The 23,426-nt window shown below is 36.8% G+C and overlaps 2 protein-coding genes across 3 annotated transcripts; both read left to right on the plus strand.

The window, feature by feature from the left end:
- The first annotated feature begins 35 nt into the window (after window positions 1-35).
- LOC113350429 (probable U3 small nucleolar RNA-associated protein 11) lies at window positions 36-4,140 on the plus strand. 2 transcript variants are annotated; one of them, XM_026594563.1, is made up of 9 exons: window positions 36-278; window positions 1,678-1,813; window positions 1,898-1,988; window positions 2,119-2,210; window positions 2,320-2,410; window positions 2,519-2,598; window positions 3,142-3,222; window positions 3,431-3,530; window positions 3,626-4,140. In XM_026594563.1, the coding sequence occupies exons 2-9, from the start codon at window positions 1,758-1,760 to the stop codon at window positions 3,716-3,718; spliced, it is 684 nt and encodes a 227-aa protein (XP_026450348.1). In that variant the 5' UTR covers window positions 36-278; window positions 1,678-1,757; the 3' UTR covers window positions 3,719-4,140. The 2 variants fall into 2 exon arrangements, with proteins under 2 accessions (XP_026450348.1, XP_026450349.1); XM_026594564.1 differs by lacking the exon at window positions 36-278 and adding an exon at window positions 347-1,027.
- On the plus strand, window positions 3,720-23,426 carry LOC113352739 (the record flags this gene model as incomplete). Its single annotated transcript, XM_026596521.1, has 9 exons — window positions 3,720-3,845; window positions 5,781-5,879; window positions 6,153-6,215; window positions 6,309-6,397; window positions 6,986-7,113; window positions 11,147-11,190; window positions 20,058-21,037; window positions 22,575-22,706; window positions 23,318-23,426. Coding segments are annotated over exons 1-9 (1,770 nt in total), but the record flags the coding sequence as incomplete, so codon positions are not given.

Genomic DNA, 23,426 nt, shown 5'->3' on the forward strand with positions numbered 1-23,426 from the left:
CTTCCGGTTTTGATGGTTCCGGGCGGTGGAGGAATAAGTTGGGAGTCGTGGAGATAGTGATAGGTAATAACCAGGATACATGTTTTTATTGTTTTATTATTAAGGGGTGTCCTAGGCTGGGTGCGTGAAGTGACATGTACAGCCCTTAGCCTTACTTCAGCAGCGGCTAACGCTTCATGTTGCTGGACTACTCTTCTTTCTTAAACCCTACACACAAAAACAACAGAGAAAGAGGCGCCGAGAGACAGAGAGAGGAAGACGAAGAAGCAGAAGAAAAGGTAAGGATACTCTTTTCTGTTCTTCTCTGCTCAATGTATTGTGAATTCGAATCTAGGGTTTTACTTTGTAGGTGCGTATACTGTTTCAAGGAGCTATCATCAATCAATCAGTACTTAAATTTACAATTACAATACCCTATCTTAGGTTAAAGTTCATTTTGATTCTGTAATAAGCAAAATTGGTCTTGTTTAATAATGGGTTTACTATTAATTTTGTTTTTATTATCAATTTTTGATCGAAAGTTGGGATTGAGAGAGATGTTATTTTGTTGGAGCTTTGATTGATGTCGTTTCTGTTGTTTGATTTTATTATCCGTGTTTGTTGATTCTCAAGTTTATCAGTTTGATTCTAGGATGGGTAAAATTGGTCTTATTTAAGAATGAGTTTACTAAGGATTTTGTTTCTATTATCAATTTTGATTCGAAATTTGGGATTAGGAGTTGTTTTGTTTTGATTGGCAACATGCTGAGAACAATTAGTGGGGTGGTATAATATCTTGGTTAAGTTTTGTTTATACTGTTTCGATGTCAAGTTTTGAAATCTTATCGATATAGCACCGTATGGTTTACTGTAAGAGGGTTTTTACATACACGACTTAGATGCAACAGTTATAAGAATCTTTGCAAGTGTTGAACTTGTTGTACTGGGGTTTATCTCTCTTTTTCTCGCTTTTGGAAATTGGAGTTGTTCCTTAGCTATGTTGTTGCCAAATGTACCGAGGTATTGTCAACAGCTTGATTAAGAGGAGGTAGCTAATCATGTCCTTAACTATAATTTCTACTTATCAGAAACCTTAACTTTATTAACTTTAATTTCTACTACTTGATTGGCGTAATATCTGCTATTTGATTTCATTATCCAAGTTTGTTGTTTCTCGAATTTGTTAGCCGCCTTAAGCAATTCAGAATCACTTGTAGCTAATGATTAGTTGAAACTGGCTTAAAAAAGAAACCATAGATCAGTGATAGATTCAGTTTTTGTTTTCTGGCACTGTTTCTCTCATAGTCGGATTGGTTAGAATAAATTGGATTCATTACTCGTATTGGGATCTCTTTGTAGAATTGGATTCATTACTTCACAACGATGGAGTCTGTAAGAAACATGGAAATAGGAAGCCACTTTATAATAAGAGTTAATTTGTAATACTGGGGCATCGCCCTATTTTTCTAGCTTTGGAAATTGGAGGCCGAAGGTTTTTGTTCCTTGGCTATGTTGTTGTAACTGGGCATAGTAATGTGTCATCAATAGCTTTCATGTGGAGGTTTTGTACATATAATGGTGAAATGTTGGTTGCATACGGAAATACAATCCTTGTCCTCTTTTGTTCTGTTATTCTGCTTATTTTTTCTGACTAAGACTTAATTTGAACGCTTTTGTGCTATTTGTCAAACCTTGCAGTGAATCAGAAGATCTTTTTTTTCACCCATACAAGAGTAAGGTGGTGTGAGGAGACTGGTTAATTTGATTTGCTCATAACAATGTCGTCTCTAAGGAATTCTGTCCCTAGGAGAGCTCACAAAGAACGATCCCAGCCGTGAGTAACTGCTCATTTTTCCTCAACTTTTATACCTTATTTGGTTATATCCGCAACCTTCATTTTTGTTTTCCATACTTTCAGGCAAGCAAGAAAAAAGTTTGGGATTCTTGAAAAGCACAAAGATTACCGTCAGCGTGCAAAGGCATACCACACAAAGGAGAACATTATACAGGTAAACTTTCAATTCTCCCTTGCAACTGTTTTTCATTATGTGGAAGTAATGTATTTGTTAAAATAGAATTGTTGCTGAAAACTGGATCTGTCTATTGGCTTAGTGTTTTATGTTTTGTCTGGATCTGTAGATACTCAAGGAGAAGGCTGCAAACAAGAACCCAGATGAGTTCTACTATAATATGATCAGATCGAAGACTGTTGATGGAGTCCACATACCAGAGTAAGTAAAAAAAAAAAAAAAAAACATTGCGTTTTTAACCCTTGTTTTTTTACCAACAACACCTCAAGCACATAAAAGAACAAGAATGAAATTATTATGTTTTCACCAGGAGCGAGGCCAAATTCACTCAAGATCAACTCATGCTGATGAAAACCCAAGATATGGGGTATATCAAACAGAAATGGCAAAGTGAGAAGAAGGTGCAAATGCTTAAAAGAATGATGTTTTCTATGAGTAACTTATGTAGTATGTAGTAAAATTATATCTCATGTGGTTTTTTCATTTCAAATTCCCTGTTTTTGCCACAGAAAATCGAAAGGTTAAGTTCCATGTTGCACTCTCTTGGTGATCAGACGCCAAACAAACATGTTTACTTTGCCGAAGACAGGTTTGCAGTTCCCGCCAACCTTCCTTTTCTGTATAGAGTAATCACGTTAGTAACTTGTGTAGTCTGCTATCCACTAATCATATGAAAATAGAATAGTTACTTTGGAGGTTACTTGAGAGAATGATGGATAAGTTCAATGTAAGTCTTACTTATACTGAGTTAAAGAGAGTGAACTTTTGTTCACCCGGCAATTGGAGAAACCATGTTTTGCAATGGCCAAACGTTCCGAATCCGAATGCAGAAATTGGCAGTTGAAACTGTTCTTGGTATAGGACTGGGTTTAAAATCCCGGCCATAAACAAATTAGTATGAACTACCTCTAGGCTCAGTTATAAAACCTCGCCTAGGATTTAGATTTCTACTAGGCTGGTGACCACTGTGGTTTAGGTTGACTGTTGGCGTTTTTGGATCCACCATTGTGGATTCTCTAACAGGACAAAACTGTTATTTCCTACACATCTAGATAACTAAGAGACTGTAAAAAGATCTTGAACACATTTTGTTTTGACTGGGTTCTTCTTGGTCTCCATCATGATTTTCCAGGGAAGAGGCCAAAGAAATTCAATCAAATTTACCACCACGTGGAAAGTTGCCTTCTCAGGATATCCCTGCTCATATCAAAAGGTAAAGAACTGTATGCTTTTTGTTCCATTCTTTTGCCGAATGGGTAACATGCCTTCTGGTTGTGCCACTCTTGCTATGCTGAATTTGGTTGTGGTAAAGTTAGCTGCATTAAGTATTGTATTGGATATCTTCAATTTTAAACTATACGGGACAGCCAGATTTTATCTCTCGATTTTCTTGAAACTTACCTTTTAGAGTCCATGTGCAGGAAAACAGAGATATCTTATAGAGAGCTGGAAGCACGTAAAAAAAGAGCAAATGAACTGGAGAAGATGTACCTGGAGATGGCCATGAAGAAGGAACTGCAGGTATTAATATTCTCCAGTCTTTAGTTCATTTTCAGTTGTTGGTCTTATGTTTCTTTAAACTGTATTTCATTACAAATCAAATTTATTAAATGCAGAAAAAGGGCCGGAAACGTAAACTTCGAGAGGATGAGATTGTTTCTCCAACTTCTGGACCTGTATATAAGTGGAGAACGGAGCGAAAGCGGTGAAATGTTGGGCAGTTTCATTGTCTTCAAAACATCAGCACAACTTGATAAGAGGTTTTGTTCTCAAGCTTGCCTCTTAAAAGCAGCCAACTTTTTTATTGGACCAGATGGTAGTGGTTTCTTTTTTATGGTAGTGGTGATGTTAGATAGTTGCTTGAAATTCTGAGTTAAAGATTAAGAGGAATTAGGGCCAGATTTTTTGTTCGGAAAAGTTGAACCATTTACCTGCAAATGTATACTGGCAATATGGCGAGAACAAAGACCTGACCAAAGTTAAAACCACCTGTTATGAAGTGGGGGTATTGAAAAATTTGAAATCCAATACATGCACAGCATTGGATTCTGCAACATTGGGTGCTCCAAGCCTTGTAACTGATACTCACTTGAAATTTAAGAGGATTCAGGGCCAGATTTCTTGCTGAAAACAGTTGCATCATACCTGCAAATGTATGTACACTGACAATACGGCGAGAACAAATTTAAGATCCACCACTTGCACAGTATTGGATCCTGCAGGATTGGGTATTCAAATCTTGTATGCTACAAACACGGGATGACTTTAGTTGGTTTTTCATGAAAAATGGATTTCTTTTGAACCCTGATTTTGGGCATATACCAAAATCTTATTAGGCATACCTAATAAAGACAAAAAGGATGTGAAATAACAAAATCAGAAACCCCTTAACCAATTTTTTTAATGGCAAATTTGCCCTTTTAGGATTAGTGTTAATACAAATGATTAGTTAAAATAATTCTGATTAGTGATTAGTTTTAAGATTATTTAGTTAGATTTTTTTGGAGAAGGAGAAGGGGAAAATGAGGAAAAAAACTTGTATTTGATTCAATGGATGAGGAAGGTACACTTCTATCTTATGTTCAATCTCACTTTTGTAGCTTAAATCATAAAAAGTTTGTTGTTTTTTCACTAAGGTTCGGCGAGTCTGGAATATGTTCGGCTTAATATATCAGCCGAACCAACCTGGATATATTGACAACTAATGAACAGTTCGGCAAGCTGAAAGTGTTATTATTATGAGCCGAACCAACTAGTTCGGCTTGTTTAAAGATTTCATAATGAGCCGAACCTGACCCTGTGTGATATGGAAGAAAAATTATGTTAGGTTCGGCTTATATTGAGAAAATCGTAAGCGCCGAACCTTTTGGTAGTACATGGTTCGGCTATTTACATAAGTGTTATAAGCCGAACCTGATCATTTATATTCCTGATAATTATTGGGGGTAAGAATTTTGTATTGGTTTGGCACATAATATGAATATCGCAATAGCCGAACCTCGTAAATGTGCTAGGTTCGGCACATATTATGATTATCGAATACGTCGAACCCCTATGCATTTCTATTTGTGACTAGGTTCAGCTTGAAATTTCATGATATTTCATGCTGAACTGTTCATATACACTTACAGGAAGCTTTTGTGAAGAACAATTCGGCTAACAACGCAACTCAATTCTGAGCCGAACCCAACACTGTAACCGTCATTTAATCGATGAAAAACAGCAAATAGGAGATTGGGTTTGTAAAACTTACTTTCTTATACTCAAATCCGGAGTTGGAGATGCAGTTGGTTCAATTTCAGTTTCTACACCTTCATCTTCAATTGGTTCTTCTTCTTCTTCAATTGATGGATTAGAAGACGATTTGGTTTGCCTAGTCCCAGCTTTTCTTGGTACGAGTCATTATGTAATTGAGTTTAATCGACGATCAAATTTTTACGATTAATCACGGTGCTGAAATATTTTTTTTCCCGAGAGGGGAAGAATTCGGCTAGAGGAGGAAGAAGAAGAGATGTTAAGGGAAACTGATTTTGATTTTCTAGAAAACTGATTTTAGATTTTTGTATTAAGAACATATAGGTAATTGAACTACCCATAGGTTACCTCTTATAAAATCACCCAAAATGGGACTATTGCTTTGTATGCCTAGAAAAATTTTGATATGCCCAAAATTAGGGTTCTTTCTTTTTGGCTGTACTGTTGATTTTTGTTTTTTCTGGTTGTTGTATTGAATGTCTGAAAGGTCCAAAACTATAACCGGGGTTATATTAGGAAGCCCAACAACAGAACTTATACAAGAAGCTCGTTTGTCAACACAATTACGTGAAGTCAATTTTTGAGAAGTCAAAGCAAGAAGTTCACTCTTTCCAAGTAATTTATTTTTCCTGAAGTAAGCTTTTTCTAAAGTAAATTAGGTGGTAATGATTTATGCTGTTGGATATTTTCTAACTTCTAAAGCAAATATTTCCCCCTCAATTCCTTTACCATCACTGATTTCCAGCTTACACTCCCTTCTAAAAGAGTCATCTTCAATGAAAATTTTCCAGAAATCTTCATGCTGAATTAGATCAAGTGTTTCCACCTCCTCCTTAGTAAAACTAAGCATGAATCAAACTGAAAATGTGAATCTGGTGTTCATTTTAGTTCATTTTCAAAGAAGATGATGCAAGCCAATGCATGGACATGGCCTTGAAGAACGAACTACAGGTATTAACATCTCAGGTCTTTAGTTCATTTTCGTTTGACGGCGTAGGTGTCTTTAATCAGTATTTTGTTAAACATCAAATTTATTAAATGCAGAAAAAAGGCCGGAAACGCAAACTTCGAGAGGATGAAATTGCTTCTCCAACCACTGGACCTGTATATAAATGGATACCAGAGCCGGAGCGGTGAACTGTACCATTTCTGTGTTTTAAATAGTACCACCATTTGGTAGATATTGTTCTAATGAGGTGGTTCTCAAGCTGCCATAGTTTCGTAGTGGTTACTTATATTTTTCACAAAGATTCTTTGTTACATTTGATTGAGACGTAACATCGTACTAATATATTTTTCTTTCCATTAAAAAGACATAATTCGGCAACACCGAGGTTGCATCTAATCTATATTCTAAAATTCCAGCAACATCGTGGCTGGCTTGTTTAGTGAAATGTCAATGGATCTAAAGTATTTGGAGAAAAATTAGTTGAAAGAGAAAGATGAACGGCCTATATAAACAGGAGAAAGGAAGCAGAATTCTCATTCAATATCCAGATCGATTGAAAGGAAACAGGAAAAACAAAGAAAAAATCATGGATAAAAGTTTCATTAGAGGTTCCGTGACTGTCTTTCTTTTCGTTTGCATCATCATGTCTTCTGTTATACTCCCTCCGTTATTTTTTAATAGGTCAATTTTATTTTATTTTTTGAGAAAATTAAGAAAACTTCACCCTCTTTTTGCAACTTTTTGTTCTTGTGTTTTGCTAACATATGTATAGTACGGTTATATCTACAGATGTCATGGGCACCAGGGGTCGTTTCTTGAATGCAGATGCTAGTATAAATATTGGCAGCTCATACAATCGGAAGAGTCGTAATCTTGTTGACTTGGATCTTAACGTTCTGGGTATTCCTCGCGTCCAAGCCAGAATCGGCGGTACCCTTGTGCCATGAAACTCGGTAAAAGAGCATGCCTAACGGATCGGAAGGAAAATGAGTCTGATCTGATACCATGGAAACACGATACATATTACATGGTGTTTCCGTTTGATAAGTGCGTGTTTACTTCTCTGCATGAAACATTGCAAATTACAAAATGATGTGTATTTTGTTTGTATGATGCTTTTTTTATTTTTTTGGGATCTTTTGGCTTATCCTACAATTTTTGTTTTGGTTTTGACACAATCTGCCCGGTTTATCTTACAATCTTTCTTTTCATTAATTTGGTTTTTTTCTTCTTTTATCTTTAAAAATTTTAAATCCACTTACACCATCTCCAACCGAGAGTTATAGTTTTATTTTTATATGCCATCTAGGATTTTAGATCCCATTTTAATTAAAATCATCTCCAACAGTAGGTCCTATAAACCAGAAGGGGACCATACTAAATAAAAAGGTCTCGAAGAAAGTGTTAACTACACATTCAGATGCGCCTCTACGCCACGTTTACTCTTTTAATAATTAATTCCAAAGAATAAAAATCTCTAACAGTTGGAAACAATTTTTTAGGAATAAGGTCCTAAATTTGCTCTCTTAGAGGGTCCACAGTGGGCGAGTAAACCCAAATATTTGGTCTTTTGAACAGACGTACTGGAACGTACTATCGATCAAATTTTGATCGACGACTAAAACCCAGAGTATATTTGGTCTGGGACCAAGACTAAACCCAAATATAGTCGAGCGTTGGTATAGTCCACGCCCCACCACCAGGCGGACGTATAGTCCACGTCCCACACCAGGCGGACGTATAGTCCACGCCCCACATCAGGCGAACGTATAGTGCACGCCTGGTTTTTTTTTTTCTTTTGTGTGGGGCGTGGTTTATACCTCCGCCCCACTGTTTAACTAATTGAAATTGCATGGGGCGGGCTTAATACCTCCGCCCCATTTTTTTTTTGTTTTGAATCTCCCTGCACCAGGCGAACGTATAGTCCCCGTCCCACACCAGGCGTTGGTATAGTCCACGCCCCACACCAGACGAACGTATAGTGTACGTCTGACCAAATTTAGTCTTTCCACCGTAGCGTCACACACCATACTAAACCCAAAATTTGGTCTTTTTTTCCCTCTTTGATCTTTGGTTATACTCGCACCACTGCAGTTGCTCTTAGAGCATCCACAATCACGATCATAATTGGGAACTATATCCAAATTTGGTCTGAAATGGAGGCATAGTGGGACTGACTAAAGGTATATTTGGTCTGAATTTTTAGGGTTTGGGACTAAATTTAGTAGTCGGCAAGGACTATAACTAAATTTAATGGGGCGTAGGTGTAACGAGTGTTTCAAGTTAGGCATGAGTATAACAAAGAGCATGGGTATAGTGAGCGTTTGAGAGTGGAGCGTTTGAGTGGGACGTTGATATAAAGTCCGCCAAACCAAACGTTCATTATAAGTTCGCTTGATATCAAGCGGTCATTATAAGTGCGCTTGACATGAAAAGTATGATCCCAGTTTCCCAAACGAGCTTAATACACCCGCTTGACCTTTGTACGTTAATTTGATTATCGTCTCACATTAGGCGTTCACTATAGCCACACCCCACACCGTGCGTCCATAATACCTACGTCCCACACCGCGCGAGCACTACAACCACGCCTAAGTTTGAGGCTTTTATTATACTTGGTCTCAATATCAGACGTTCAGTTTACATTCATCGGAAAAAATTTAGTCTGGTACCACTGCGGTTCACCTCCAAAAAAGCTATTTTTTTTTGCATTTGATCTGGCATTTGATCTTTAGTCCGCTCATGACTGGGGATGCTCTTAGAGGCTAGATAAGTGTTGTGCTAAAGCATTGTCCAAAGAATTAATTACACAAAAGCTCGATGAATCAAAAGTGAAACTAGAAAAGATGTCTTACACCATATTTGTTTGTATCTGATTCGCGATCTGGATCTGAACCAGCCTCTGTTTCGATGCCTAACTCCGACCTAATCTCTGATTCGAACCCTTTTGAGTTAGGTAACATAATACCCCTGGCTCATTGCACCAGACTATTGGCTCAAAAAGCAAATATATTGAATCAAATCTGACTCAGCCAGGTGATTTATGTCAGATCTAGACGAGTCAGTTGAGTTAGTTGCAACCAAACAAGGTGCTACTTAGTAAAATGAAAGAACTCGAAAGTAATGCGAGTCCGAATTTGTGCACACTCCTTAAAGAGTGTTCACCTAACATTTCAATCTCCACCATTAATTTAATTTAAGGAATCATGTAACGAGGGTCGGGATTTTAAACATGGAGGGTGGGGCCATCAGTTAAATAATCAACCAATCAAAAGAATATGTTAAATATATGTTCTTTAGACCAGTGTGAAAATATTCTTAAGTCATAGAACAGACAAACCCGCAGTTTCCTTTAATTTTGCACAAAATTGGTCAAAAAGACCAAAACCAACAATTCATGGGTGAAATAGAATTCTAGCTTTTGATACTGTTTATATGGACCAAAATCATAAAAATACTGTTCAATTAGCCAATTTGGATATTTCACCCAGGAAAAATAAAATAAAATATTATGTTTTACCTAAAATAACCCTCATGCTTTAAACTCAACCAAAACAGAAAGGTTCTCTTCTTTTTTTCTCTCATCACCTTCTTCTTCTCCAGAACAATTTTATTTTTCGTTTTCAGATCTTGAACGATTTTCAGAGCTCAAGCATGGTGAAATAGATCCTCTCTTCATGTCGATCTCTCTGCCTACGATCAGTATAATTTATACCCATACTAATTTCGTAATGGTGAAATGCAGATCTGAAGTAAATGAGCTTCAACTTCTTTATCCGTTCGACATTCGAGTTCGGATTACTATCAGATTCTTAATCTTTGTTCGATCATGGTAAGTTTTATTCTAATGATTCGAAATTTTTTTGATTAGTTTGATTCTAATTTTATTTAATTCAAAACTGATTTTGTCCAATTTTGATTTCGTTTTCGTCTAATTTAAAGTTTGATATAAATTTTAATCCTTTGATTCATTACAATTAGAAGTTTTAGTATTTATTGATGATGTGGGTTTTTGTTGATTTTCTAGGGTTGTCTAAATTCAATAACAAATTAAGACTAATTGTCCAACCTTAGCTTTGTTTAGTGTAATTTAGTTCTGAATCAATTTTAAGTTTAATAATAGTATGATTTTCAATTGTTACAAATTTATTTAATTTTCATATTTGTTGGGGTGGTTGGTTAGTGCCTGAGTGGTAGTGCTTATGGGTGGTAAGTGATCAGTGGTAGTGGATGTTGTTAGTCAGTGGTAAGTGATGAAGATAGTGAATTCTATTGGTGGTCAGTGTTCTCATCAGTAACTAAAACCTAGATTTGAAATCATCTTGTGTTGTGAATGGAGATTCCCATGTTGGTGAGGTCAGTAAATGTGCAAGTGGTGGATAATGCAGTGGTGAGTCTTGATCGGTAAGGATGTTGAGTGTTAAGTGGTAGGTGATAATTGGTGTGGTTGGGGAGGAAGATGCTGGCGAGGATGGTGGATTGTGTTAATTTGTGCGCAGTGGGTGGTGAAGGTAGTGTAATGTGCTGGTGGTCAGTGTTTGAATGAGTAAGAAACCTAGATAAAAATGAGATTATTAGGTTAATTTATAAAAGGATTTGAATAGTAGAATACCTTTGTGTGTCTTGAGTGTGAATTTAGTAGATGTTTGACAATAAAAACTTTGATTCTTCTTCGGGTGGATTTCTACTTCGAAACTTTTTGTGGGGATAATGTGTTTATGGTTGGTGTTAATTTTTCATATGCAAGAGCCTTTTTTGACAGTTTCTAAAGCTACTATCACAGATCTCTTAGAGCCATACTTTGTTTTTGAAGCATCTAAAAGCCATACTTGGTCTTAAACCAGGATACCATTCCCTTAACCCAACCTTCTTATTTTAATTAGTATGTGAATATGCTGTTACTTGCCCGTATACTTGTTTGTGTCACTTGCAGATGTTAGAGATCATCTTATTATAACTGATTACAGACATGGAAAGGTGTGCAACATGATTTAACAGTTAACTCTTCCTTTGCATGAACAACAACATAGGATGGACTACGTTATTTTTTTGACGAAAATGCTGAATTTGTGCTTGCTAAGTCATGCCTAAATCAATGTTTTTACGGTATCATTGACGATAATGTATCTCATAATTGCACTGGAATGTGTACGCTACTGCTACATTTTTAAGGGAAATGTATTTTTAATATATCATTTTTTGGGATATTTGATAACTTTGTAATAAGATATATTTATTTGGTTGTATTGATTGATATATAAATCTTGATGTCTTTTTTATTTTTTCAATTACTTTACAATTTTTATGTTCAAACTTCAATGAATACAAGTGCGTCATGAATAATACCTTGACGAAACTAGTTTCATCTTACATATTCTGACGAAAAAACAAGTTTGTTCACGATGATACTGGTTTCATCCCGTAAATTCTGAAAAGTTTCATCAGGATGTAACTGGTTTCATCTTCTATGTTCTAACAAAACATATCTCTTTTCGTCAGGATGTAATTGGTTTCATCCAACATATTCTGATATAAGATTATTGGGAAAGTAGTCAAAAGTAGAGTATACAAATAAAAGTTTAAACAAACTGCATCAATAACTTTACTGTGTAGTTTTCTTTATTTTGAGGCTAAAACTGTATCAATAAGGCTATAAGCGCATCCATAAGGCTATAACAAACATCAATAATTGCATCAATAAGGCTATAAGCGTCTTGCTGCATTCCGCCTTGCATAGTTTTCCTTCTTTGAGCGCGCTTATCATATTCCAAAATTTTATCTTCTTCCATTTTTCCACATGTTTGGCTGTGATTTCCAAACCTTATTTTGTAAACTTTTCATCAGTTTCCCAACCACCTTCAAATCATTCATGTGCTTCGTTCTTAATTCATTAATGGCCTTCACATCATGCCTATTCTTTGTTTTTAATTCGGTACTCTTCCCACTTTTGCTTCCTACAACAATATCAAATAATTCAATATCAATTAAACCTGGATGAAACCTGTTTCATCTTAGTTTTTTTTTTTTTTTTTGATGCAAAAGTTTCATCTTAGTTTAAACATGGATAAATAAAAACTCAGCTCAATTTGATACACGATGATACCTGTTTTATCCTAGTTAAACTATGATGGAGGAAAATTCAACTCCATGCAAAACAAGATGAAACTGGATTTATCCTAATTTAATTTTAGATGAAAACACATTCAACTCAATCTAAAACAATGTTATACTAGTTTCATCCATGTTTAAATTGAACAAAAAACTCTTAATATGCTAAATGAAACCATTCATCTTCATAGTTCTCTCAAGAAGTTGTATAGGCGCACTATTTAGTTCATTTGCAGGATGTACCTAGTTTCATCGTGCATATTGTGACGAAAATCCAGGTATATCAAAGTTTAAAACTAGATGAAACTGATTTCATCCTACATATTTCGATAAAAATACAGTTATATCATAGTCTACAACTAGATGAAATTGGTTTCATAATGCATAATTTGACGAAATTACAGTTATATCACACTCTACAACTAGATGAAATTGGTTTCATCCTGAGTATTCTGACAAAAATTAAGTTATATCGATATGTAAACTATATGAAACTAGTTTCATCTTGCATATTTTGACAAAAATACAATTATATACTTATAGCACAGTCTACAACTAGGTGAAATTGTCTCATAGCTGAATATTTTGACGAAAATTAAGGTATATCAATGTATAAACTATAAGAAACTAGATTCATCATGCATATTTTGACGAAAATACAGTTATATGACAGTCTATAACTAGATGAAATTCGTTTCACCCTGAGTATTCTAACGAAAATTAAGGTATATCAATGTGTACACTAGATGAAACTGATTTCATCCTTCCCACCAAATACAACCCAAAAAAACCAGTTTCATCCGTGTTTAAACTTTCATGAAATTTTTTTCAGCTCAATCAAAACATGATGAATCATTTATCAATGTTTAAATTAAATAAATTTCAAACTAGATTTTACATAAGCTTAACATAGATGAAACGCAAGTCGTTAAGAAAATAGAAGTAAAAATAAAATTAGGGTTAGGAGACTTACGTGATCAAGGATTATCAAGAACCAATCCATATTTTTGATTTCCCATTTTGTGAATTGACGGATTAAAAACCTAATTTAGCTTCCTAAACTTATGAAATTGAGAAACTTTAACGAAATTAGGGCATTAAAAATATTATATGGTGGTGGAACTCTAAGTCAGTGGTGGTTATTTCAATTCAAATAAAATCATGGATCAATCAATTTACAACCCTAATCTGCAATTCGAGAACCAAATGAAGATAATAGATGGAGATTAGGGTTTTAGGCTTATTGAAAACGATGATAGTGGTATTGGAATTGTTGACGATCGTGATTGTAACCGTGAGAAAAGTTTGCGAAGGTGGTGCCGGTGGTAATTCTTAGGGAACCTGAGTGGTGGTGCTGGTGGAATAAGAGAAGCTTCCGATGGTGAATAGATTTGGTTTCGATGGGTTTTTGGTGCTAATGGTGGAGATGGAGAAGATAACGAAGTGGTGAAGGAGAAAACTAATAAGGGTATAAAGGTCTGTTTCATTTATTTGTTTTGACTGTCCATTTGACCCAGACGAAAAGCTTACCCATCCATTTGACCCAGAAAAAATACCTTTTTTGCTATATAGCCCATTTTCTGTTAATTTTGTTCTCATCACCAGGGCTATATTAAGAGGCCCAATAAGGAAACTTATGACTGTTCAACTTGTAGGGTGTTTAGATAAACCTCGAGAAATAATCAAGAAGTTAGTTTTGCGACATACTTTCGACATGACTTCTAAATTCAAAAAACAAGAAGGTAGATTTTCCTAAATCAATTTTTTTCTTTTGGAGAACTTTTTTTAAAGTAATTTTGTTCTCAACTTTTGGAAATGACTTCTGCTTTCAGATGCATCTTGAGGAGTTGTCTTTTGTTTCTAAAAGTCAAAAAAAAAAAAAAGTAATTAGTTTGGTGGTACAATTTCAAAATGACTTCTTCATGTCAAATAGCAAGATAATAACTTTTTGTGAGGTAAAACTCTTTGTTTTTGGCTTTTGGAAAGGACTTTTGCTTTTGGATTCAGTTCGAGTAGTTCTTTCTATTTCTAGAAGTAAAAAAAAAAGGTTTGGCAATATAATTTTGAAATGGATTTTGTTAGTCAATAACCAAGAAGTTAACTTTCTGTGAACCAAATTTTTTTATTTCTAACTTTTTGAAATTGATTTATATATGGAGAAGCAGAAATATACACATCTACTTCTGTCATCGGAACATGCTAAGTGAAACGACTATAGCTAGTTGGCCAGTCAAAGTTAGGTTGGGTTCTGAAAATAATCCATTTGACTTTGTTTAACAGATGTTGACCAGAATTTGAAGTTTAACCTTTGTTTAATGTAGGAATTACTGTTTAGTCCAATTTTTCATGGCCTAGTGAATGGCTAGTCCACCCGTGAAAAACATGTTTTTGGACTAGATTATTTACTCTCTAGTCCAAAAACTTCGTGGAGATTATAAAGTGTATTTTCTAAATACCTAAGACACCCTTCCAGGTCTAACTAGTATCAACACATTTAAATATTACTAGTAGTATGTTACTACATACTAGTAATATCAATAAGGTGATACTACATATTAATATGTACTATACTAGTAGTAACAAAAATATCTTACTAATTTGTTACTAGTAAATTAGGTAACTACTTTACTATACTAGTTACTACTAATATACTATACTAGTAATAACTAGTACTAGTAGTATACTATATACTAGTATACTAGTAACTAGTACTAGTAATAACATGTAGTATCAATACATAACAATTTTTTGATATGTACTATCAATACATAACATACCACATATCAATATATAACATACTACATATTGATATGTAGTATCAATATATAACATAACAGTATTGAACATAACATATAACATATTGATACTACATATTAATATGTAGTATAGATATATAACGTACAACATATTAATACGTAGTATCAATATATAACATATTAATATGTAGTATCAATATATAATATATTACTACTAGTACTAGTTATTAGTAGTATACTACACATTACTACTAGTTACTACAATACTACTAGTATATTAGTTACTACTATACTACTAGTATATTAGTTACTACCAGTATACTAGTTACTACATATTACTACTAGTTATTACATACTACATATGTAGTAACATATATATGTATTAATATACATAATATTATATGTTAGGGTTAGTAGAGTAATTTTACTCTTTTCAAAAAAAATTGGACTAGCGAGTAAATATGTTTTCCCGCTGGACTAGCCATTAGTCCGGGTCGGGTTTACTGGACTAAACAAGAAAATTCTCTTGTTTAATTTGATAGGCGCCAAATATTGCATTATTTATCATCGTTTTATTGGCACTTATCCCATTTTGCATACCATAATTCCCCCTTTTGTAATGAATTTTGTATTTTACTCTCCTCAAGGATAATTACTTAATGTTGTTTAATTTTGTATTTTTAGGTACCAAATAAAGACTAGATGAGTTGCGGAGCCAAAAGAGCAAAGACACGGGAGAAAGCCGGTGGAATCTATAGCGGAAAAGAAGTGAAGAATGTGTTATGGAAGACTCAAGGATAAAAATGGGCTTAAAAAGGAAGAAATTGTTCTTAAAGAAGAAGTGGGCTCAAGATTACCTAATCCCAAATCCAATTCCTAAGCCCAAATCCAATTCCTAAACCCAAATCCATATCCTAAACCCAAAATTCAATACCCAAACCCGTTTTCCTTCTTAACCGTAAGATTGGATCCATTCCATCATCCAACGGTCGCTGCGTCATCATGCATCAGATTTCGATGCACCTTACCAACACTACAGCACCTAACTCCATCTTGAGCCGTTAGTTTCGTTGTATTTTTGCATCCAACGGTCGCTCCTCGCTCCCTTCCATCTCGCCATTAGATCGATCTATCATTTCCGCATCATACGGCTCAGCTTCGCGAAACATCGAGATTTGATGAGCCCGCTCAACACCCAAACAACCAAATACCTATACCCGCAAAACAAACACGCCCTTCATCCCAAACCCATCGACTCCATCTTCTCCAGTCCTCTACAGCAACCATCACCACCACCATGTCCGCTCAACCACCTCCATCACTGTACCCCATCAATCAGCCTCCCCCTCCATCACTAAAGGACACCACCATGATACTCTCTAGCTCCTTCTCTCTCAACCCTTTTTTCTTTTCAAAAACAGTGAACCTAGAAACTAGGTTTGAGAGAAACAGAGTTAGTGAAATCAAACCACCAATTACGGAAGAGGAGAAGCGATAGAAGAATGGGTCGAGACCATTGATTGATTTCAGAGATTAGGTAAAGGTCAATTTTAGATTTTTTTTTTGTAAACCCTAATTTTACTGATTTGGGGATTTTGGATTTTTTATGTTGTAACTATAAAAGGGTGTTAGGGGTTGAAAAATTGGACATCTCTGGGCTAGCCAGTGAACAAATGTTTTAGTTTTCATTTTATTTCATATAGCAGTTACATTTTCAGTTCATGTGGAATGTGTGTTATACATAAAAATTGACTGTGAAGTGTGCTGTTATCATGTGGAGCATGTGTGTATGTGTTAATATCATGATTATAAGCATGTTCATGTTCTAATTCTTTTGCTAGGGCTTAGAGGAAGCTCCTGATCATATGCTAGGATAGTAAATGTATATGTATTGTCTTGAAATGCTTTAACTGCCTTAGGATTAATGAAATGCCATTTGAGTTACTTCACTTGTGATCAGCTGTGCTGTTAGAAGACAGCTGATGCTAGGAGTGCAGCTAGGTCAGTTGTAAGAATTTAGTCCATTAGAGAGATTGCCTTAAGTTCAGTTAGCTAGTTGAGATAAATACTTGTGATCAGTTGTGCTGTTGAAAGACAGCTGATGCTAGGGGTCATTTAGCTAGGTTAGTTACTCTATTCTTCATTGTAATCTTTCATTTTCATGAAAAAAACAAGACATACATTGCATCACAATTTCCTTAGCCTAGGGTCAGGTAGTGGAATCAAAAGCCTTAGTACCCTCCCTTGAACTCAGAAAACCTTAGAAACTCCCCAAAGAGAACTTTAGCAAATCCTCCAAGTCCCTGTGGACAAACCCCTATTTACTCTTTCTTGCTTCAACTTCCCTGTATACTTGCAGGCTAGTTTGTAGGTCTTTTCCCTTTACACCAAGTTTTTGGCGCCTCTGCCGGGGACTCGGTAGCGGTTTGCTTGTTTTCTGCTTGTTTCCTGTTTTCTGTCTCGTTTTTGCTTCACTAAGTGCATTGCCTTGCACTACCTTGCACTGCTGCAAGTGCTGCTGCTGTGCTGCTGCAAGCGCAAGTGCTTCTGCTGCTGGTGTGCAAGTGTTGATTTCTGCTACTTATTTTCTGTTGTTGGTGTGCAGGTGTGCAAGTGCTGCTGCTGTTGCTGCTGCTGCCAAAGCCAAAGCCAAAGCCAAAGCCTGCTTTCTCTGCTGCTGGGCTCTGAACCAACTAAGCTGGGCTTGAACCAACTGAGCTGGGTTCGCTGCAGATTCTGCTGGGCTCTGCTCCACCTGAGCTGCTTAGGACGATCCTAAAGCCCAACTGGGCCTGTGCAACCAAAAAGGGATAAAAAGCCCAAATTTGGGCTCCCTCCAAAAATCAAGTAAGCCTAACCCATGAGCTAACCCATATGGGCCTCATTAAATTTATCTGGGCTTGTATTTAAGTGTTTATATTTGGGCCTGTAATAATTTTATTTTTCTTTTTCTTTATTTTCTATTTGGGCTTGTAATAATTTTTCTTTTTCTTTTTCTTTTTCTTTTATATGCTTGTAATTATTTGTTGGTTATTTTTCTTTTCTTTTGTGGGCTTGCATTTTATTTTGGACTATAGGTTTATACCCCAATCATTGGGCTCCTAACCTTACAAAAAAAAAAAAAAACCAAGAACCAAAACCCTTTTTTTTTTAGTTGTTTGGGCTTTTTGTCCCAATTAATCCAAAATTTCTCTAAACCCATTCTGAAACCAAAACCCAACTAAACCAAATTTTAGGTCGTGTTTTTCATTGACTGTGGGCTTGTTAGATGTTAGTTCATCGATCAATGATCTTATTAGGATATGGTTGTGACCTTTAGAGACCAATCAAACCGACTAATTAGAGTCAATCCAATAGACCCAATTGACATACCCACATCCTCTGAGGAAAACACACCGGACCAACCTGAGATAATGGAAGAACCCCGTAGCCTCAAGGATTACATGTACCCCACAAGGACAATCCAACCCTCGTGCATTGTTTTACCAGAAGCTACTGGTCATTATGAGCTAAAATCGAGCACAATACAAATGCTTCCCGTGTTTAGAGGAATTGAAAACGAAAACCCTTACCATCACGTGAGAGAATTCGAGGAGATTTGTGGAACTATACGTTTCACTCAGATGTCTGACGAAACCCTAAAATTGAGACTATTCCCTTTCTCTTTGAAGGAAAAGGCCAAGTCATGGTTGTATGCCTTACATCCACAGTCAATTAGGACATGGGACAACCTCACAAAAGAGTTTTTCAAAAAGTTCTTCCCTAATCACAAGACTGCGACAATTCGTCAAAGTCTGAACAGCTTTGTACAATTAGAAGGTGAAACCTTAGCTAGATATCTTGAGAGATTCAATGAATTGTTGCTTAAGTGTCCCCATCATGGTTTTGAAAAATGGAGACTTGTGCAAATTTTGTATGAAGGTTTAGATGTCTCTACCCGAACAATTGTAGAGTCTATGTGTAATGGACTCTTCACAGATAAAAGTGCTGATGACTCTTGGGCTTTCCTAATTGAAGTTGCTGAAAAAACTCAACAGTGGGAGTCCATTCGTGAACCTAGAAAGACTACACCTGTAGATAAGGTCCATAGAATTGAGTCTGATTTTGAGGGAAATGCAAAAATGGCAGCACTAGCAAGAAGAATAGAAGCGTTAGAACTTCAGAAAAACGTAAAACCTTCTACCACTGCTTTCTGTGAACATGTCGAAATGGCTATCTGTGATATATGTAACGGTTCTGACCATCAGGTCAGTGATTGTCCGGAAATGCATGCATTCCAAGAATCTAGGCTAGAACAGGCACATGCTATGTTTCAAAAACAAGAGCATAACCCTTATTCAGACCTACAACCCAGGATGGAGGAACCACCCCAATTTTTCATGGTCTAAAGGACCCATTCAAGGAGGACCATCTCAACCCACTCAAAGCTATCCAAACAATCAAGGCTATCAATACCCTAAAAATCCTCAACAGCAGTCGTACCCTCAATACACTGCTGACAAGAAATTGTCTAGCATTGAAGAGAGTATCAATCAGTTGACCCAACATCTGATGAAGAATGAGAAAGCAACTGATCAACGAGTCTCCGCTCTAGAACTCAGATGGGTCAAATTTGCGATGCACTGAATACAAGAGAAAAGGGTAAACTTCCTAGCCAGCCCCAACAAAATCCAAAGAGGATATTTCAAGCAGGAACATCATCTTGCAATGAAACCTCACCCGATCAAGCCCATTCCATCACCACTCTCCGAAGTGGTAAGATTGTTGAGAACAATGTAGGCATACCACAATCAAATGAATCTGAGCCAAGCATATCATTGCCTACACCACCAAAGAACACCTCCAACTTAGAAAAGGAACCTGAGTACATTAGCAAGCCGACAATCCCAATGTTGTGAATACCCTCTAACTCCTAATGTTGATGTTGCTCCATATCCTCAGAGGTTAGTTCGCCAACAGATAAGCACCCACTACAATGAGATGTTAGAACTGTTCAAAAGAGTCAACATCAACATTCCTTTTCTTGAGGCAATTAAGCAAATCCCTGCATATGCCAAATTCCTCAAAGACTTGTGCACTCAAAAGCGCAAGATTAATGTGCACAAACGTGCTTTCTTAGCTGAACAGGTGAGTTCCATCATTCTGAACAAAACTCCACCTAAGTTTAGGGACCCAGGTTGTCCAACAATTTCTTGCACTATAGGAAACCACATGGTCAATAAAGCTTTATTAGATCTAGGTGCAAGTGTGAACCTCCTGCCATATTCTGTTTATGCGCAGTTAGGTCTTGGAGAATTGAAGCCAACACCCATAACTCTCCAATTGGCGGACCGATCCGTCAAAGTCCCTCGAGGTGTAATTGAGGATGTTTTAATTAAGGTTGATAAGTTCTACTTTCCTGTAGACTTTATTGTCTTAGACACTCAACCTGTACAAAACCCGGATAGTCACATTCCTGTCATTTTAGGACGTCCTTTCTTGGCGACGTCTAATGCGATCATCAATTGTCGTAATGGAGTGTTGAAGCTGTCTTTTGGAAACATGACTGTAGAGCTGAATGTGTTTAATGTTAGTCAACATCATGTGAATCTTGATGATGAGGATGTACATGAGGTCAATATGATTGAGAGTTTGATACAAGATTCATTGACTGGTATTATGTCAAAAGATCCCTTGCAAGCATGTTTGGAAGATGTTAACTTGGAGTTGTATGATGATGAATACATTGGTGAAGTCCAATCTTTGCTCGAATCTGTACCTCAAATGGACATCACTAAATGGCAGACTACAGTGGAACAACTCCCACTTTCTGAGAAGTCTGTTATATCTTCGGATGAGTCTCCTAAGGCCAAACAGGAATTGAAACCATTACCTGATACTTTGAAGTATGCATTTCTAGGTCCTTCTGATACTTTACCTGTTATCATTTCTTCACGATTAAACATAGAACAGGAAAACAAGCTTTTAGGAGTACTTGAGGAGCAGAAAGAAGCCTTAGGATGGACCATCTCAGATCTCAAAGGGATAAGTCCCACCATTTGCATGCATCACATTAATCTTGAAGAGAATGCCAAACCATCTAGGGAAATGCAAAGAAGACTTAATCCTAACATGAGAGACGTTGTTAAGAGTGAGATCTTGAAGCTACTTGATGCGGGTATCATATATCCGATTTCAGATAGTAAATGGGTTAGTCCCATTCAAGTTGTGCCTAAGAAGTCAGGCATTACTGTAGTTCGGAACGAAAAGAATGAGTTAGTCCCTTCACGTACACCACAGGATGGCGAGTATGTATCGACTACAGGAAGTTGAACACAGTAACAAGAAAAGATCACTTCCCCCTTCCCTTCATAGACCAAATGCTAGAACGTGTGTCTGGACACAGTCACTACTGTTTTCTAGATGGCTTTTCCGGTTATAACCAAATTCACATTGCACCGGAAGATCAGGAAAAAACTACATTCACGTGTCCATTTGGGACATTTGCTTTTAGACGTATGCCCTTCGGGCTGTGTAATGCGCCTGCTACTTTCCAGCGTTGCATGATGAGCATTTTTTCAGACATGATAGATAGTTTTCTCGAGATCTTTATGGATGATTTCTCTGTGTTTGGTTCCTCTTTTGATGAATGTTTGGACCATCTGGTCCTTGTGTTGTCTAGATGTAAGCAAAAGAATCTGATTTTAAACTGGGAAAAATGCACTTCATGGTAAACTCCGGCATAGTTCTAGGACACATCGTTTCGGAAAAAGGAATTGAAGTAGATAAAGCTAAAGTCGACCTCATTCAACATTTACCACAACCCCACTCTGTGAAGGGTATTCGATCATTTTTAGGTCACGCTGGGTTCTACCGGCGATTCATCAAAAACTTTAGCCAAATCTCAAGACCTTTGTGTAATCTACTTGTCAAAGATGTTGTCTTTAACTTCGATACTGCTTGTGTGAAGGCATGGGAAGAACTCAAGACTCTCCTCACCTCAGCTCCTATTGTCCAACCACCCAACTGGGAACTACCGTTCGAACTCATGTGTGATGCCTCTGATTATGCCGTTGGCGCTGTTTTAGGACAGCGTGTTGATAGACTACCATATGTGATATACTATGCTAGTAAAACTCTTAATGATGCTCAACTCAACTATTCGACTACCGAGAAGGAGTTACTTGCCGTGGTATTTGCATTAGACAAGTTTAGATCTTATTTGATAGGATCTAAGATCATCATATACACTGACCATGCGGCTTTGAAGTATCTTCTTTCTAAGAAGGATGCTAAAGCTCGCCTTATTCGATGGATACTCTTATTACAGGAATTCGACATCGAAATCCGTGATAAGAAAGGTTGTGAGAATGTGGTTGCTGATCACTTGTCCCGATTAACTAGTGAGTCTATTGATGAATCTGAGCTGATTAGAGAATCATTCCCTGATGAACAATTGATGTCTGTGTCAAACCTTCCTTGGTTTGCCGACATTGTTAACTACCTTGCTACAGGTAGAATGCCCTCACATTGGTCGAGACAAGACCGCTCCAAGTTCTTGGCTGAAGTTAAACATTTCCTTTGGGATGACCCATATTTGTTTAAGTACTGCCGAGACCAAATCATTAGGAGATGTGTGCCCGACATGGAACAGAAAGATGTGATATCTTTCTGTCATGACCAAGCATGTGGGGGCATTTCAGTGCCAAGAAGACCGCTGCAAAGATCCTGCAGTGTGGGTTTTACTGGCCATCGCTGTTTAGAGACTGCCATGAGTATTGTATTGCTTGTGAGCGCTGTCAGAAACTAGGAAGTATCTCGAGGAGAAACATGATGCCGTTGAATCCGATTTTGATCGTTGAGCTATTTGATGTGTGGGGGATTGACTTTATGGGTCCATTTCCTATTTCTGAAGGCAAATTATACATCCTAGTTGTTGTTGATTACGTTTCGAAGTGGGTTGAAGCTGTTGCAACCAAGACAAATGACCACAAGGTGGTACTCTCATTTCTGAAGGAGAACATATTTTCACGTTTTGGTACCCCTAGAGCTATAATCAGTGACGGTGGTTCACATTTCTGTAACAAGTACTTTGAGTCTTTAGTACGCAAGTATGGCATAACCCACAAGGTTGCAACTCCGTACCACCCTCAGACAAGCGGACAAGTAGAAGTTTCTAATAGGGAAATTAAGCACATTCTGGAGAAGACGGTCAACCCGTCAAGGAAAGATTGGTCATTGAGATTGAATGATGCTTTGTGGGCCTATAGAACAGCTTATAAGACACCAATTGGCATGTCCCCTTATCGTCTAGTGTATGGAAAGCCATGTCATCTTCCTGTGGAATTAGAACATCGAGCTTACTGGGCT

The sequence above is a fragment of the Papaver somniferum genome, chromosome 2 (assembly GCF_003573695.1).
Source record: "Papaver somniferum cultivar HN1 chromosome 2, ASM357369v1, whole genome shotgun sequence".
Taxonomy (NCBI): domain Eukaryota; kingdom Viridiplantae; phylum Streptophyta; class Magnoliopsida; order Ranunculales; family Papaveraceae; genus Papaver; species Papaver somniferum.

Coding starts and splice junctions, on each gene's coding strand:
- LOC113350429 (XM_026594563.1), top strand. CDS start 1,758: ATGTCGTCTCTAAGGAATTCTGTCCCTAGGAGAGCTCACAAAGAACGA. Junction 1,989..2,118: donor CAAAGGAGAACATTATACAG/GTAAACTTTCAA, acceptor CTGGATCTGTAG/ATACTCAAGGAGAAGGCTGC. Junction 3,531..3,625: donor CCATGAAGAAGGAACTGCAG/GTATTAATATTC, acceptor TATTAAATGCAG/AAAAAGGGCCGGAAACGTAA.